Genomic DNA, 14,535 nt, shown 5'->3' with positions numbered 1-14,535 from the left:
GTATCGTGACTCCCTAAGGGTTTTCTTGGCTGTCCTGTGGAGTTACGAAAAAGCAGAACCCTACAACACTAATTCAATTCAACCAGAGTTCATTCAAATGCCCACCACGTGCTTGCACGATGCTGCAGACATAGGATCCTTGGACAAACGGGCGCTTCACTATTCCACGGGAGCCCTGACCTCGCGGTGGGACCTCCCTACCTCCACTGGTACCGGTGGTCCAGCCCTTCTCATCCTGGACTCCTCTTGTCCATCCCGCCCCCCACCCCCCGTCCTGTTCTTCAATTTTAGGCACATGGGCAGAAATTTGAGGAGGGGAGAGAAGGAAAGGAGAGCAGAAAAAAAAAAAAGAAAGAAAAAAGGTGACAGTAGCGTGGTCCTGCCCTCATTTTTCCCTCTTTTATAATATCTCTGGCACTAGTTTCTTTCCTCATTCCTCTGCACCTATACATCAGTCCCCTCCCTTCCCGGTCCCTAATGGCTCTTTTCCCCAGGTATCAACTCAATGAAACACAAGAATCTCGGTTCGAGATAGCCCTGGGTAGAGGAGAGGACGATGTGTCTCTACATCCCCCCGCCCCCTGGGGCTCAGTGGCTCCAGGTGCACTCTAGGGAAGGATGCTCGGAACAGCATGGGGGGCGTGGGGATGCTGAGCACAGGCAGGAGCCTAGCCGTGGGCGCGCGCCCGCCGCGCCGGATGGGGAGGCGGCCCCTTTAAGAGCAGGCTCCGCCCCTGCCCTCCTGTCCCCTCTCAGCGCTGCCAGCGTCGGCGGCGGGTTGGGAGCTGACAAGATGGCTGCTGGCGGGGCTGGCGCTGCGGCGCCCGAGAGCCGGCTGCTGCCTTACGCGCTGCACAAGTGGAGCTCTTTCTCCTCCACCTACCTCCCCGAGTGAGTGCGGGGACGGCCTGGGGGGCCGCGCCCCAACCCCAGGGGCGGCGGGACGCAGGACGGCAAAGGGGCGGGCGGGGAAGAGAGGCCCAGGCCTGCTGCGGCTGCTTCGGCTGCTGCTGGGGGGGGGGAGGGGGGGGAGGCGCGGCCTTCTCGGCCCCCCGGCCCGGCCGGCCTAGCCTCGCCTTCCCGCCCTGCTCCGGCCTGAGCGCAGGCGTTAGGGCCGCGGCCGCCGCGCTCGGGCCGAGCTCGGGCAAGCTCGGCGGCGGGCACGGCGTGCGGCCCGGGAGGCCCCGGATCTGGGGCGGGCGGAAGAAGAGGTCTCCGCCGGGTCGGGGGCCACGGATCCCTGGGACACCCTCCTGGGTGGGGGGGCGCGTAGTTCCGGGAGAGGAGCTTGGGAGCGTGGCGGGTTTTTGTGAAGTTGGGGCGTCGGGACGGGGGAACACTTGGGAGCTGAACAGCGCAGCGAGTTCAAGTTCTCCGAGATCTGGGAGGGGAGGAGCCAGGGTGGGGGAGCTGCTGTCTGTCGGGCTCCCGACTTCGCGGTGCCGCAGTAGACAGCTGTGAGCAAAAACAGGCAATCGATGAACACTTAGGAAGCGCCTGTGCCGAGTGGTGAGCATCACCGAGGGCCGACAGAAAAAGGGCGCTTCGCCTCTGACCCATTCCCCAGAACAACCGTCGAGGCTGGATGTTCTAGTGAGGCCCCCGTGTGCGCTCATATACTCCTGTCCCTCAATAACGTGCCTTGAAAGGCAGGGGGAATCTTTGGTCATTCCCCAGATGCAGGTGAAGAAATTGACTCAATTAGGTTTGGACGTGTGAAGGCTCAGAAAAAATTTTTTTTTTTTAAAGAAAGTCTTTCCCCTCCTCCAACCATCTCGAAAAAGACATTTTTTCCCCTAGAGTTTTCCCGTGGGTCTCAAGTGTGCCAGACAGGATTGTTTTATAAGCAAACCCAAGTTAACGTTGGTGCAAAGAGTGGAGTCAAAAGAGTTTTGAGTTCAGTAGGCAGTCGCTGAGCCTCTATTTCCTCATCTGTAAAATCGGAATAATATCTATATTTTACCTTACCTCTCAGGGTTGTAGGATTGTTATGAAAATCAAACTAATGTATATATGTAAGCTATTATTATGTTCCTAATTTGACTTGGAGATTTAAGCAAATATGTGATATATGATATATAGACATCATTTTTAAAAAATGTCCTGTCTGGTTCCCCTGCCGGGCCCCCCCTCCCAACCCCGTAGTTTCATAATGTTTAGAAATTTTACAGCTCTACTGTGGTCACTAAAAGTGTATCGTGAAGCTGTGATTAGGACTGCTCCGTCCTTTTGACTCCCAGTCCATCAGACCACAGTTTGGCTGGAAATCTTTTGCCTGTCACAGGATTCAGCTCAGTGAATGGTGCCAAATGACCTATGGTCGGATTAGGTTTTTTTTTTTTTTGCATCATTTTGACAACTGCCCCCAAAAACCTCTTTCTCCTTCCTACTTTGCTGTTTTTCCCAGTGGTACCACCATTCATGTAGTCTTTTATATTGAACACTTTACTTGTTACCTTTGACTTTTCTTTCTCCTAGATGTCCTAAATCTAAGATTTCTGTTGATTCCACCTAAGAAACTTTCCCTCAAAGAGAAGTTGAGTGTTAGGGCCGTGGTCACACAGGTCTTTGAGGTGGGTATTTTGGGAAATATCCATTAGCCTTCTCTTTGCACGTGTGACCACTACCATAGTTTGGCTCTCATTGCCGCCACCCCTGAACTGTTACAGTAGAATCTTATTTAGTCTCCCTTCCACCAGTCTTGACTCTCTCCAATCCATCCTTTAGTAGCTGCCTGATTAATCTTTGTAAAGTACTAGTCTGTCAGTCATTTGTTAGAGAATCTTCAATGGCTTCCTATTATCTCTAGGATAAAATACAAAAACAAGATGATTCTAACCTATCTTCTCAGGGGTATTTTATGTTATATACTCTGCATTTCAGCCAAATTGATCTAATTGCTATTCCTTTAACTTGGCACACCATTTCCTGCCTTTGCAGGTTTGTGCTGGAAATTTCCATGCTGGAAATGCCATCTTCTCCCCTGTTATTTAGAATCTCTAGCTTCTTTCCAGGTTTTCTATGGGAAACCATTCCTGAACTCCCTAGTAGTAAATGTTTTGTTTTCTCTTTTCTCAAATTATCTTGTGTGTACTTACTTGTTTATGAATTGTATTCCAAATAGAATGTAAGTTCCTTGAGAGCAGGGGCTGCCACCACTGTATTATCATGCTCATCATTTCCATTTATTTGTCTAGATTATTGCAGTAGCTTCCTAATGGATCTTTTGACCTCTAGTCTATCTTTTATATCCCTGCCTGACTTTATCTAGTTACATAGCTTAGTTTTTAAAAAAATCTTCATTTTTCTCCCAAATGTGTACTAAGTCAGTTTCAAGCTTTTTAACGGGGAAAGCCTGCCACAGTCTTGAAATATCCTTCTTTTCATTGTTACATTACTGTCCTCTAGCTCCAACCAAACTAAAACATGAATGTGTTGCATGTCATGCTTTTCTTCTTACCGTTCCCAATGCCTGGAATGTTCTCCTTTTCCTATTTTCCCCTGCCAAATTTCTACCTGTTCTTTAAGATGTTTGGTACTCAACTTCCAATTTGAAGATGAAGTCAGAAAAAGCAATCTAGCCCTCAACTGGAGTGTGGACAAGATAATTGATACATTGATTCTGCTTTCTTTAGCTTTCTCATTCTTGAAAGGTGCGCAATCAGGGAAGCTGACTAAATGCCATTACAGGAATTTTAAATGGGAGCTTGATGGTTTGATTTGGTGATACAGTAAAAGTTTGTTCCTGTCTTTGGAGGTAAGATTATAAATATGACTTTTGTGAAAGAAGGAATAGTACTCTATTGAACTGGCAGTAAAAGGTATGGGCTTAATGAGCAGGTGTATGATCCTTCAGCTATACTTTGAGGTGCCATAATCTAGTAGTATAGTGCTTGAGGTTGGGAGCTGGGACATGGTTGTCATTGAATTCCTGAATTGTTAAGGGTCATTACTGAGTTGTATAAAAACTTGGACCTGATGTGGTTGAGTCCAAAAATGTTGTTATGGGGGTGGTGAAGGGGGTTGAGTCTGTTCCTTAAGCTGAAAAATCCCTCTTCCCACTGGAAGGATGCACAGGAGGTGGCAGGCATATTAAAGGACAGCTTAAATGTACCTTATTTTAAATACAGGATCTTTCTGCCAGACATTTGGTGATCGTTTCCTTAGGTCAGCAAAGAGAGATGGGAAGAAAGGGAATGTGTGGGGAAGGTGTCAGAAATACCATGAAGTTGAAGACCTTTAAGAAATTTGTAGTCTAGTTTAATTGGAATCATTGTTATACACTGATGTAAAGGCTCAGGAAACAAAACAAAAAAATAGAGAACCAGTTTTCCCTTCAAATTATGTTTTTTATTTCTTGTCTCTCCAAATTGCTGGGGTGGAGTGATAAAGAGGTAACCCAAACCTATTCCTCCCCAATTTTTTCTTTCTTTTTTTTTTCTTTTCCCGGGGCAGGGTGGTGTTGATGGTGGTGGTGGTGGTTCTGGTTCTCTTAGCCTTTAGATTTCCAATTATGCCAGACTTGATAATTTTATGAACAAAGAAGTTACACATAATTATTTTATGTTCTTAAACTAATAAAGGGGTTTTCTGTTCTGTAAAGAGTGCTAAAAATGTTTCATGTATTTTTTATTTCCTAGAATTTTTTACCTCTTTAATTGGAGAGGCTGGGCAAATTGAAAAGATAATTCACAATATTCAAATTAATCTGTGGTTGAGGCAGCTAGATTGTGCAGTAGATAGAGCACTGCACCTGAAGTGAGGAAGACTTAAGTTCAAATCCAGCCTTAGACACCGTCAGCTGTGTGTGACCCTGGCAAGTCACTTAACCATTCTGTCTGCCTCATTTTCCTCATCTGTAAAATGGAGTTAATAATAACACCTACATCCCAGGGTTGTTGGGAAGAACAAGTGAGCTAATATTTGTAAATTGTTTGGCATTAGCAATAGTACGTGCTGCATAGTAGGTGCAGTCCTTTCATGCCTCCTCATTTTGCGCTCCCCTTATACCTGTCCTACCAAATGCTCCACACAGGGTCTACCCAAGGTGCAGGAGGGTGTCTTTTGACCTTAAGAGGAGACCAGGAATGCTCTTACCTTCCACCTGTAATCTCCCATGCTGTTACCAATCCCTCTTCTCTTTCTGTCATACCATTCCTTGTGACGTCCTCTCCTCAATCACGCTCTTCTTTGGAGCTTCTTGTTGGTTACATTTTGCAGCCTTCTTATAACTACCAAGTGCCTTTTTCATTTCCATCTTTGTGGTGTTTATCATTAGTTCTTTGTTAGCAACAGTGTTTGTTCCAGGTCTCACTTCTATTCAACAACACTGGCAAAATGTTTTTATTAAAAGATGGGCCTTTGCCCTCATGGGAAATTTGAGATCGGTAGAAGTGCTATGGCCATTTCCCAAAAGCAGTCCACTTTTTAACTCTGGACCCGGTTCACTGTCCATTTGTATTGTCTATCCCAAATGTATATACTATTGGACAAGCTTTAGAGGGTATCTATTCAGATCTTTGTTGAGATCTGAGTAATAGATATTTTTCATTCATTTGGTCTTTCTTATGTGGATGGATGGGCCAAATTCTTTGAATAATTGTTTAAGGATCTCTTCCAAGTTGGTTCCCAACTGTTGTGGGGCTTGATGTAATAATCAACATAGTGTCATTCCCAAGAAGGAACATCTGGAGAACTTCACCATCCACAGTACAATTCACAATATGAGGCAGTGTATCATAAATGTCAAATGCAGGGTATAGACAATGAACATTGTAGTGGTTCTTAATAGGGAGAGTTATTTAGACATATTTTAACTTGACAGTTTGATTGCAGTGAGAAAATATGAAAACTTAATAACTTAGTTACTGGGGCCTTTTCTGTACAATTTGAAATTTTTTTGGCAATTGAACTGCTTAAATAATATGGGAAGTAATTCTAGTAAATAGCTTTTTTTTTAATGTGCTCTCATTGTCTTGATTTCTTCTTCATGACTAAGAATACGAAATGAAAATTTCTTGAAGCCTTGGCATATACATACATAGGGAGCAGAACATAAATGATGAACCTTCAAAGAAGACTTGAGAAGGAGGGTGGGAAGGAGAACCACAGTAGAGCAGGGTTATTTAGACTACATGTATCAAACATACAGTCTGGCAGCATGTTGTCTGCAAGACTCCAAGTGTGGCCAGAAAACTAGATTGAAATGTAATTGAGAAGTATTTAACAAAACAGATATAATAAAACATAGATAATATTAATATGTGGTTTTCTAAGTCAATATGTGGTCCACATAATGTTTTAGGGCCACTTTCTGTTTGAGTTTGACACCACTGATACAGACACAGGGAGACAAGGATGTCTGGAAAGAGAGGATGGTCACTAATAGCTAGTATCTGGAAAGAGAGGATGGTCACTAATAGCTAGTATTTATATAGCACTTTTAAGGATTGCAAAGGGCTTTACAACTCTACAGGTGCTTTATTATTCCCATTTTACAATTGAGGAAATGGAAGCAGAGGCTCAGTGACTTGTTCAGTCACACAGCTAGTAAATGTCTGAGGCCAGATTTAAATTGAAGAGTCCAGCATTCAATTCACTGCCATCTCGCTCCTTCTGACGGTGGTCAACAGTGTCAGATGATACAAAGAGATCAAGAATGATGAGGACTGAGAAAAGGCCTGAGATTTAGTAATAAACTGTTGGTAACCTTGGAGAGGACACTTATTGGAGTGCTAGATAATCCAGATTGCATGGGGTTGAGTGGGGAGTAGGAAGTGAGAAAATGCAAGCAATAAGTATAGACTGCTTTTTCTAGAAGTTTGGCTGTTAGAAGGATGTAGGAGGGTCGTTTGAAGGAGAACCACAGTGAAATTTTTTTTTTTTAAAGAATGGGGAGATCTGGATAGGTTTTGAAGTCTAGAAAGGAAAAAAAAAAGCACAACCCTCCAAAAACTTAATGTATTGAATAACCCTTAGGCCTAGGTGACCTGACTCTTAAGATAGTTAATAGTCCTTAAAACCTTATGTGTTTTGAATCTAAAAGAGTTTTTAACTACTACCCTCCCACTAACTCTGCCCATGCAGGGAGGTCTAAGCTAGCAGATAACTTAGCTGAAGTAGAGGCTGCAGAAGTCCTTGCAGTAAGGACTGAGCAGCTGTAGTAAAAGTGGAATGGAAGTGGCTGACAAGCCAAAATATTGAGTTATCTCTGATTTACAGTTGTAGAGGCAGAGCCTGGGAAACAAGGGCTGGCCTGGAGAGCTCTTTTATCAGCAACTCAAGGCAGCCCTCTCCATTCTTTCCTGAGTGTGTGAGCTGGGGAGCAAGGAACTGACGGATGGGCAAAGTGTTCCAGTAGTGTCATTTAGGCAGGCTTCCTTTCAAATGTCTTTAGAAGATGGGTTCCCCTATCCTGGGACTTTCCTCTCTCTGCTGGTCTGTGGAGGAAATTATTTTCCATTAGTTTATAAGGGTTTTAGCAGTTATTTTTATTTTTTTGGCATGAGTTTTCCTGTTGTGTTTTGCTAAAACAGTTTTATTTGATTTTTTGTAATTTACCTTGTCTGGAAGTTGAGTCTGCACTGAATGAGGACTTGAGCTGAAAATTCATTTCTGGTCCCTGACTGTGAGCCCAGATGTGGTATAAGAGACCCCCATGATATAAATGACAACAAGAAGTGTTCCTACTAAGTTGGTAGGAGTTGATGTGGATTCCCTACAATAGGAAAATGACCAGTCCAGGGTTGTATTTTGAATCATTGACTAATGACTGAGCTCCTTCATTTCTGATCCACTGTTCTGTGTACAGTCCCTTGGCGAGAATCTGAGGACAGAATCCATTGCTCTTTCTGTTATACTATGACACTTGGGGTTGCTCACAGTTTTGCCTCCTCTATTACTTGCTACAAGTGAGTTACTTAAGTTGTATAGGCCTCAGTTTTTTGATTAGAAAAATGAAGTGGTTATGCTAGATGACCTCTGAGGTCCCTTCCATCTGTGATCTCATCACCCTTCTTGTACAGAATGCTTATGTGTGGGTTGTCTACATCCTCTCTTTAGAAAAGGATTGTCTACTGGTACTGTACATACTTAAAATACATAAATTTATAAAAACAACTTAGGATTCTAGGTAGTGAAATGAACTGCTAGGAGATTTAAAAGGTATTTTTATTATTTCTGTTAGTCATGCTGTATAGGCAGATTAAGCATCTTCAGGTGTTCTAGCATCAACTCTTTATTAAAAATTAGTTTTATTGATGTTTTGTTGTTTTTATGTCACTTATACTTTTCAATGTATTCTTTCCCTCCTAGAAAACGAAAGAAAAAAAATTTGAAAAAGTCTGTTACTGTCTGAAGTGTTCCATAATAATTCTCTAGCTCTGCAAAGAGCTATATCTGTATCTCTATATCTATATCTTCTTTTGGGGTCAAGCTTGATCATTATAATTTTACAATACTCAGTTTCAAATGTATTATTTTTGTGATGTTGGCGTTCTTTCCACTCAACATCATCGTTACAATCTTTGTATAGCATTTAGATAGTACTTTTAAGATTTATGAAGTGCTATACCTATGTCACCTAATTTGATCCTCACAAAAACCACTTGAAGTAGGCGCTGTTATTATCTCCATTTTACGGATAAGGATACTGAGGCGGGTGGAGTTTGTTACTTGCACAGGGCACACAGAGTGTCTAAGATGAGTTTAAAATCTCGGATCTTCTTTACTCTTAAGTCCAGTGCTTTTACCCTACTGCATCATCTAGCTATTCATCGTTTCTTAAAAAATTTGCTTTCCTGTACCATCATTTAGGTTACTTCCAATTTATCCTCATTGTATGTAGTTGGCATGCTGTCTCCTCTATTTGAATATGAACCACTTGAATGCAGGGAAGGTTTTTGCCCTTTAAAAAAATCCTTAGCCCAGTTCCTGACTTATAGTAGGTGCTTAATAAATGCTTGTTGACTGTTCAGCTATTCCCTAGTTGATGGGCATCTATTTTGTTTCTAGCTCTTTGTTGTATAAAAAGCAACAACTTCAATTCCCCTAATATTTGTTAAATATCTCTTAATGTTTGTAAAAATCTTGACGTGTGTTAGCTGTGCTGTTCCATAGTGCTTTTTTTGGTTTTGTTTTGTGTCCAAGTGAAGAGGGAAAAGAATCTAGTTTATATTGCACTGCTACATTATAACACAGTCATAACATTTCGCTGTCATAGTATTCTGCATATTTCTTCAGATCTCTCTAGTCATATCTGTCATCTTTACAGAATCATATCACGTTTGAGTGCCTTTATATGTCCAGTGCTGTGCAGAGATTCTGGGGATACAGAGAACGTTGTCAGAGTTCTCAAGGACATAAATCGTAGTTAAGGAGTCAGGAGAAAAATCTAAGATAGGACAAATGATACTCTTAAGGCAGCATATGGGGTTATCATAAATTCCTCGTGGAAGATAGAGAGGCTGGGTCTTAAAGGAAGGGTAGGATTTTCTGAACAGAAGGGAAGTAAAGAAAGCTGTGGAAGGGTGTTCTAAGTTTGGGAATTTTGGAAATAAAAAATCATAATCTCAACTGGCCCTTCAGTGCATCAAGACAAACCTTTTACATCCTGTCTTATTAATAAGCTGTTTACCCAAGCCTTTTCATCCTTCCTTGAAGGTCTCACCACTCACCTTCCCTGTACTGTCTGCTGAGAACCTTGCATCTTGTTTTACCCAGACACCTGAAATCCTTTGCAGGCATTCCCCTCTTCCATCATCCTCAATGCAGTTTGAAGGGATGACATTAATACTGGTGAATAGAAAAAGAAAGATGGAAGATAATTGTTTATGTGAAACTGTTAGATGTGCAGTAGTTTAGTTTTCATTCCTGTTTGTTACCAACAGTGACTAATTATTTTGTCAGTGGCAAATTGAAAAAAAAAGTAAAGTTGAGAATAAACTCTCTTTCAAATACTACATATGTAATTTTTTTCCTTTCCTATTCACATGCAATGCTCTGTGATGTTACTCTCTTTTGAATGAATAAACCTGAAAAGCTTGATACATTCTAAGCTTTTTCTTCCACACTTACTGAATTTAGAAAAATGAACTTTAAAAAGCTGATCAAACACGCTTTGTTTTCCACCTATGTTTTTCTTTGGACTTGAGAATGTGAATTTCTTGAAGTCAGAGACTTTGTATCTGAAATGTACCTTTGTTTTATGGTGATATGGACTTTACTGAGAAAAAAATTAATAGGAAGTCTGTGAAGTAAAATGGCTATCAGTACCCAGTAGATCCTGTTCTCTAGTCATAATCGTGTCACATCTAAGCACTATAGCCAGAGCTGGACATTTACAATGTGTCTGTATTTCTCATATTTATCTTTTATTCTCCTTCACCGAATTCCTCTCACTTAAATTATGATCTGTAAAAAGGGAGATATACCTGACTAGATGATCTTCAATTTCTGCCATTTCTATAAAAACAAGGTGCCTTTGGGAATGCTTGAACCCCTAGAAGTCCTGTTCCTTTTGCTTTTCCTCTATTGCTTCCTGTGGACATTTAGCCTAGTGCTTCACTTTTACCAATCATCCAAAGACAGTTGGGTCGGAGGATGATTCATTGCTGCATTTACTTTTATTGGTGAGGTTTGGTACTGTGAAAATAGTTTTGCAAGTATATAGGACCTGGTTTAGATCTTAATTCTGCCTCAGTCTTTGAATCACTTAAGTTCTCTTAGTCTAAGTCTTCTCATCTGTAAAGTGAAGAGATTGGATTACGTGGCCTTTAAAGACCCTAACTGTTCTTAATGATGATCCTTTAATGGTACACTTTCTGGCATATGTTTTATACTCTCCCTCTTTATTTAGGAAAAAAAAATTTTTTTGACCCTAAAAAAAAAATCTGCTTAGTTGAAAAATCTTCCCTACCCTCTTTTGGCAACAAAGGAAAACAGTTAAACAAAAGCAACCAAAATAGTGATCTGGTGTGATACAATATGCAACATTTTACCTTTCTGGTCTCCTGTCAAAATATTTCGTTATCTCTTCTTTAGGACTGCTAGGAGATTTTCACTTATTAAGACTATAACTTCTTTTTTAGTAACCCTTTTATCTGTTTTGTTTTAGCTGTGTATATTCTGCTTTTGTTTATTTTACCTTTCATCCACTCATACAAATCTTGACATGTTTTTTCCAAATTGCTCAGATTTTTTATTTTTTATTGTCAGTGAGTTTGCTATTGGCCAATGCCATTGGCTTCTGGTGGTCATTTCTCTTCTGATATGACACTCTTCCCAAGCCCTCAAGGTGTCCATTTGTTTTTTTTTTTTTAAGGATTTACTTTGATCTACAAAAGCTAATCCTTGCTCATATGTGAAGACTTGCTCACATCTTTTCCCAGGTGTCTCCAGAGGGTTTAGGCCAGATCATACTTTTCTGCCCTTCTGCTTTTGTTTTTTGCCAACTGTACACCTGCAGAGGTCTTGAATTCTACGCAGATGTTTTAATGTTACTCAGAATTAGATATTTGTCAGTGATTTTTCATCAGAAGAGTAGTATGACCAAATTTATACATAAAGAAGATTAATCTAGCAGTGGTATGAATGATGACATGGAAGGGGAAAGAGAGTAGATGAGGGGAAACTTTTAAATTTTACCTATAACACAGAATTACTGTGGGCAAAATGTTTTGTAAGCCTTAAAAAGACTATGGAAACGTGAGTTATAATTCTAATGATGGTCCAAGCGGCTGCTAATATGGGAGTCTGTATTAGGGAAGTGGCTGTGGGAATAGATAAGAAGGGAATAGTAGGAAAGGATTTGGAAGATATCATGAAGCTAGATGCACTAAGGCTTGGTAAATTGAGGAGATATGAGTGAGAAGAGTTTATGAAAAAGCCAAGGTTTGAACCATGGGAGTGGGGGTGGGTGAATAGTGGTGCCCTGAAAGCAGTAGTATAGTTAGAAACAAGAACAGTAGTAGTCTTTAGGGTCTATTTGGGACATGTTGTTTGAGGTGCTACTGGGACATCGAGAAGGAGATTTCCTTGAACAGAGGTTCTTAACATTTTTTTTCAGTTATAGGTGCCATTAAGAAATAGATGTATTGGCCAAAATATGGGCTTCAATCTCTTTGTTATATCCTGAAAAATAGGAGGAATTATAAGCTGATTTGAGGCTTTTATACAAGCTACATTTAAGGGGGTGGGAGTAGTGTAAGTGTTGCCTGTACTGGACCAAGACAGTTTATGGGTAGCCCAAATGAAAATAGAATAAATTTTCATTGGTTTATGGTCATTGTAAGAGGAAGCCAATCTCAATTAATGGGAAATCTGATTTATAGACCATTTTTAAAAGAAATATTATTTTATTACTTTCAAGTGCTAGGATATCTGTGACTAGGTTAACCAGTTTTTGCCTTCTGAAAGTCTTTTGAAAACTTTTAATCTATAGATGAGACTGATGAACAATTACTGTGTTGGCTTATGAGCAGTTGGTATTTTTGATGCATTTGAGGATGATTGAAAGTAACCCCCCCCATCTGATATCATTTGCAATCCTTTCCAAGTTTTAGCAATATATCTTATTCATTTGTACTACTTTTGAGGAAAGCTGTATGATAAGCTATGGCAAATTCCATTTACACTTGTTCAAACTTAGTTTTCAAATTCGTTCATTAGGGAGAACTAGAAATTTTAAATCCTAGCAAAATTGACACATTTGTTTTTCTGAGATATTCAGAAATGGGGTACTATATATATTTTAATATATTCTGTGTCTTTTAGCACATCTTTGTTTTATAGAGATATTATAAACTACATGGATTTGATTGTGGTTAGTGAGATTTTCCTATCCCCACATCATCATACAGGAGTGTTTGTTTATTTTGTTGCTATTCTCCTTCCCTTGAGGTGGATAAATTTCAGTGATGGTGATATATGCGTAGGTATGTTGTTCCCCAAAGCCCTTTGGAATCTTAGAGAGAAATAGAAATTGCTCAAGCATCTCTACCTCCTCTTTGGATGCAGAATGTGGGCATTAAGTTGATTATTAAAAAACAAACATATATATATGTATATATATATATGTATAAAATATGTGTAATGCTCTTAGGAATGGAGTTGAAGACAGTATATTATACTAATTCTTTGTATTTATTTTATATAGAAATAAGGGGCTCAGAATTTCCTATGTGAAATTTTGCAAAGGGTTTTTTTGCACCAAATTTTGCAGCAAGTCAGTATTAATCCAAGAGTGCTGGCTCCAAGACTGCTGGCATTTAAAAAGCTATAATAGAAAGATTACATCACTCTTTGCACTCAGGATTTTTTGCCTATTTTATAAATTTCACTGGGGGGGGTATAGAAGCTGGGCTTTCCCAGCCCTTAAAAATTGTGGGTTCCATGGATAGATGTTACAAAGAGACAAATTTAAGCTTGATGTAAGGGAAAACTTCCTAATCCAAAAGTGGAATATTTTGCCTCAGGACATAGTACTTTCTCTCTCATTGGAGATCTTCAAGAATAGACTAGATGACCATTTAAATTTGTTCTAGAAGGGATTCTTTTCCTCAAATGGGTTGGACTAGTGGAACATTAGGTCCCTTTGAACACAGAAATTCTGTTAATCTGTGACAATGTTGTTATTACCATTGTTAAATTTTACTTGTGTAACATTCTTTTGTTAAATTATTTGGTTTGTTATTTCTATATGTTATTAAAGAAACTTAATAAACAAGACTAAGTCCTTTATGATTCTTTGTAAAAGACATTGTGGGTTCCCATAAGAGACTTAGCACAACTTGTTCATTAGTCTCCCCAACCTGTGTGATCAGCCATTTTGAGGATTGCTGATAGGAAACATCATACCATCCCTGTGTTAGCCATTTGTGAGGTTGGTCTCCAACACAATCACACTGGCCCATTTTTGGACCATCTCCCTTACATTGTTCACGTGTGTGAAAGCTCTCAACTTCCCCCCTTCTGAGCCATAGTTGTCTCTTCAGGTTGATTAGCTGTAACTTAAGTAACCAAAGCATTAGCAGTTGAGATTCCATCCCACTGCCCCCCATGCATACTCACCCTTACCTTCTACATCATTTCATATCTCTGGAGGGGGGGCTTCCAGTCACACAGGTTTTGCAACCTTAGTTTCACCTTTGACTCCTTCCTTTCTTTCACTCAACGTATCCAAGCAGTTGCCAAATCTCATATCTGTCTCTTTAAGAGCTCTGGTACCCAGGTCCTTCTCTTCACTCAAACAGCCCCTACCCTAGTTCAGGGCCTCATCACCTCTTGCCTGGGCTATTGATTGCAATGTCCTCTTACTTAGTCTCTCCGTACTCTAATCCATTTTACATACTGCTACCGAAGTGATTTTCCTAAAGCTCAGTTCTGACCATTCCCTCCCTTTCCCTAATGGGTCTTGATGAATTTTAAGATCAAATATAAACTCTTCTCTTTAGTATTTAGATTTCTTATGACTCAGCCGCAAGTTACCTTTGCAGCCTTATACATTACTTCCTATCCTGCAGTGTTATCCGAACAAAC

General features: G+C 40.4%; 1 protein-coding gene across 4 annotated transcripts in view; it reads left to right on the top strand.

The window, feature by feature from the left end:
• The first annotated feature begins 761 nt into the window (after positions 1-761).
• The window catches only part of MKLN1 (muskelin 1), a 237,763-nt gene continuing 223,989 nt past the window's right edge, over positions 762-14,535 (top strand). For 3 of the 4 annotated variants that reach the window (XM_021002257.2, XM_021002254.2, XM_021002256.2), the window contains exon 1: positions 762-891. In XM_021002257.2, the coding sequence (XP_020857916.1) occupies positions 794-891 (98 nt within the window). In that variant the 5' untranslated portion in view covers positions 762-793. The remainder of the gene's footprint in view (positions 892-14,535) is intronic. The other variant, XM_078153678.1, reaches the window with a different exon arrangement.

This window comes from Phascolarctos cinereus, unplaced genomic scaffold, assembly GCF_003287225.1.
Source record: "Phascolarctos cinereus isolate Bilbo 61053 unplaced genomic scaffold, phaCin_HiC Scaffold_1;HRSCAF=81, whole genome shotgun sequence".
NCBI lineage: Eukaryota > Metazoa > Chordata > Mammalia > Diprotodontia > Phascolarctidae > Phascolarctos > Phascolarctos cinereus.
Note: the sequence above shows the minus strand (reverse complement) of the source record. Positions and strands in the feature narration are given on the sequence as shown.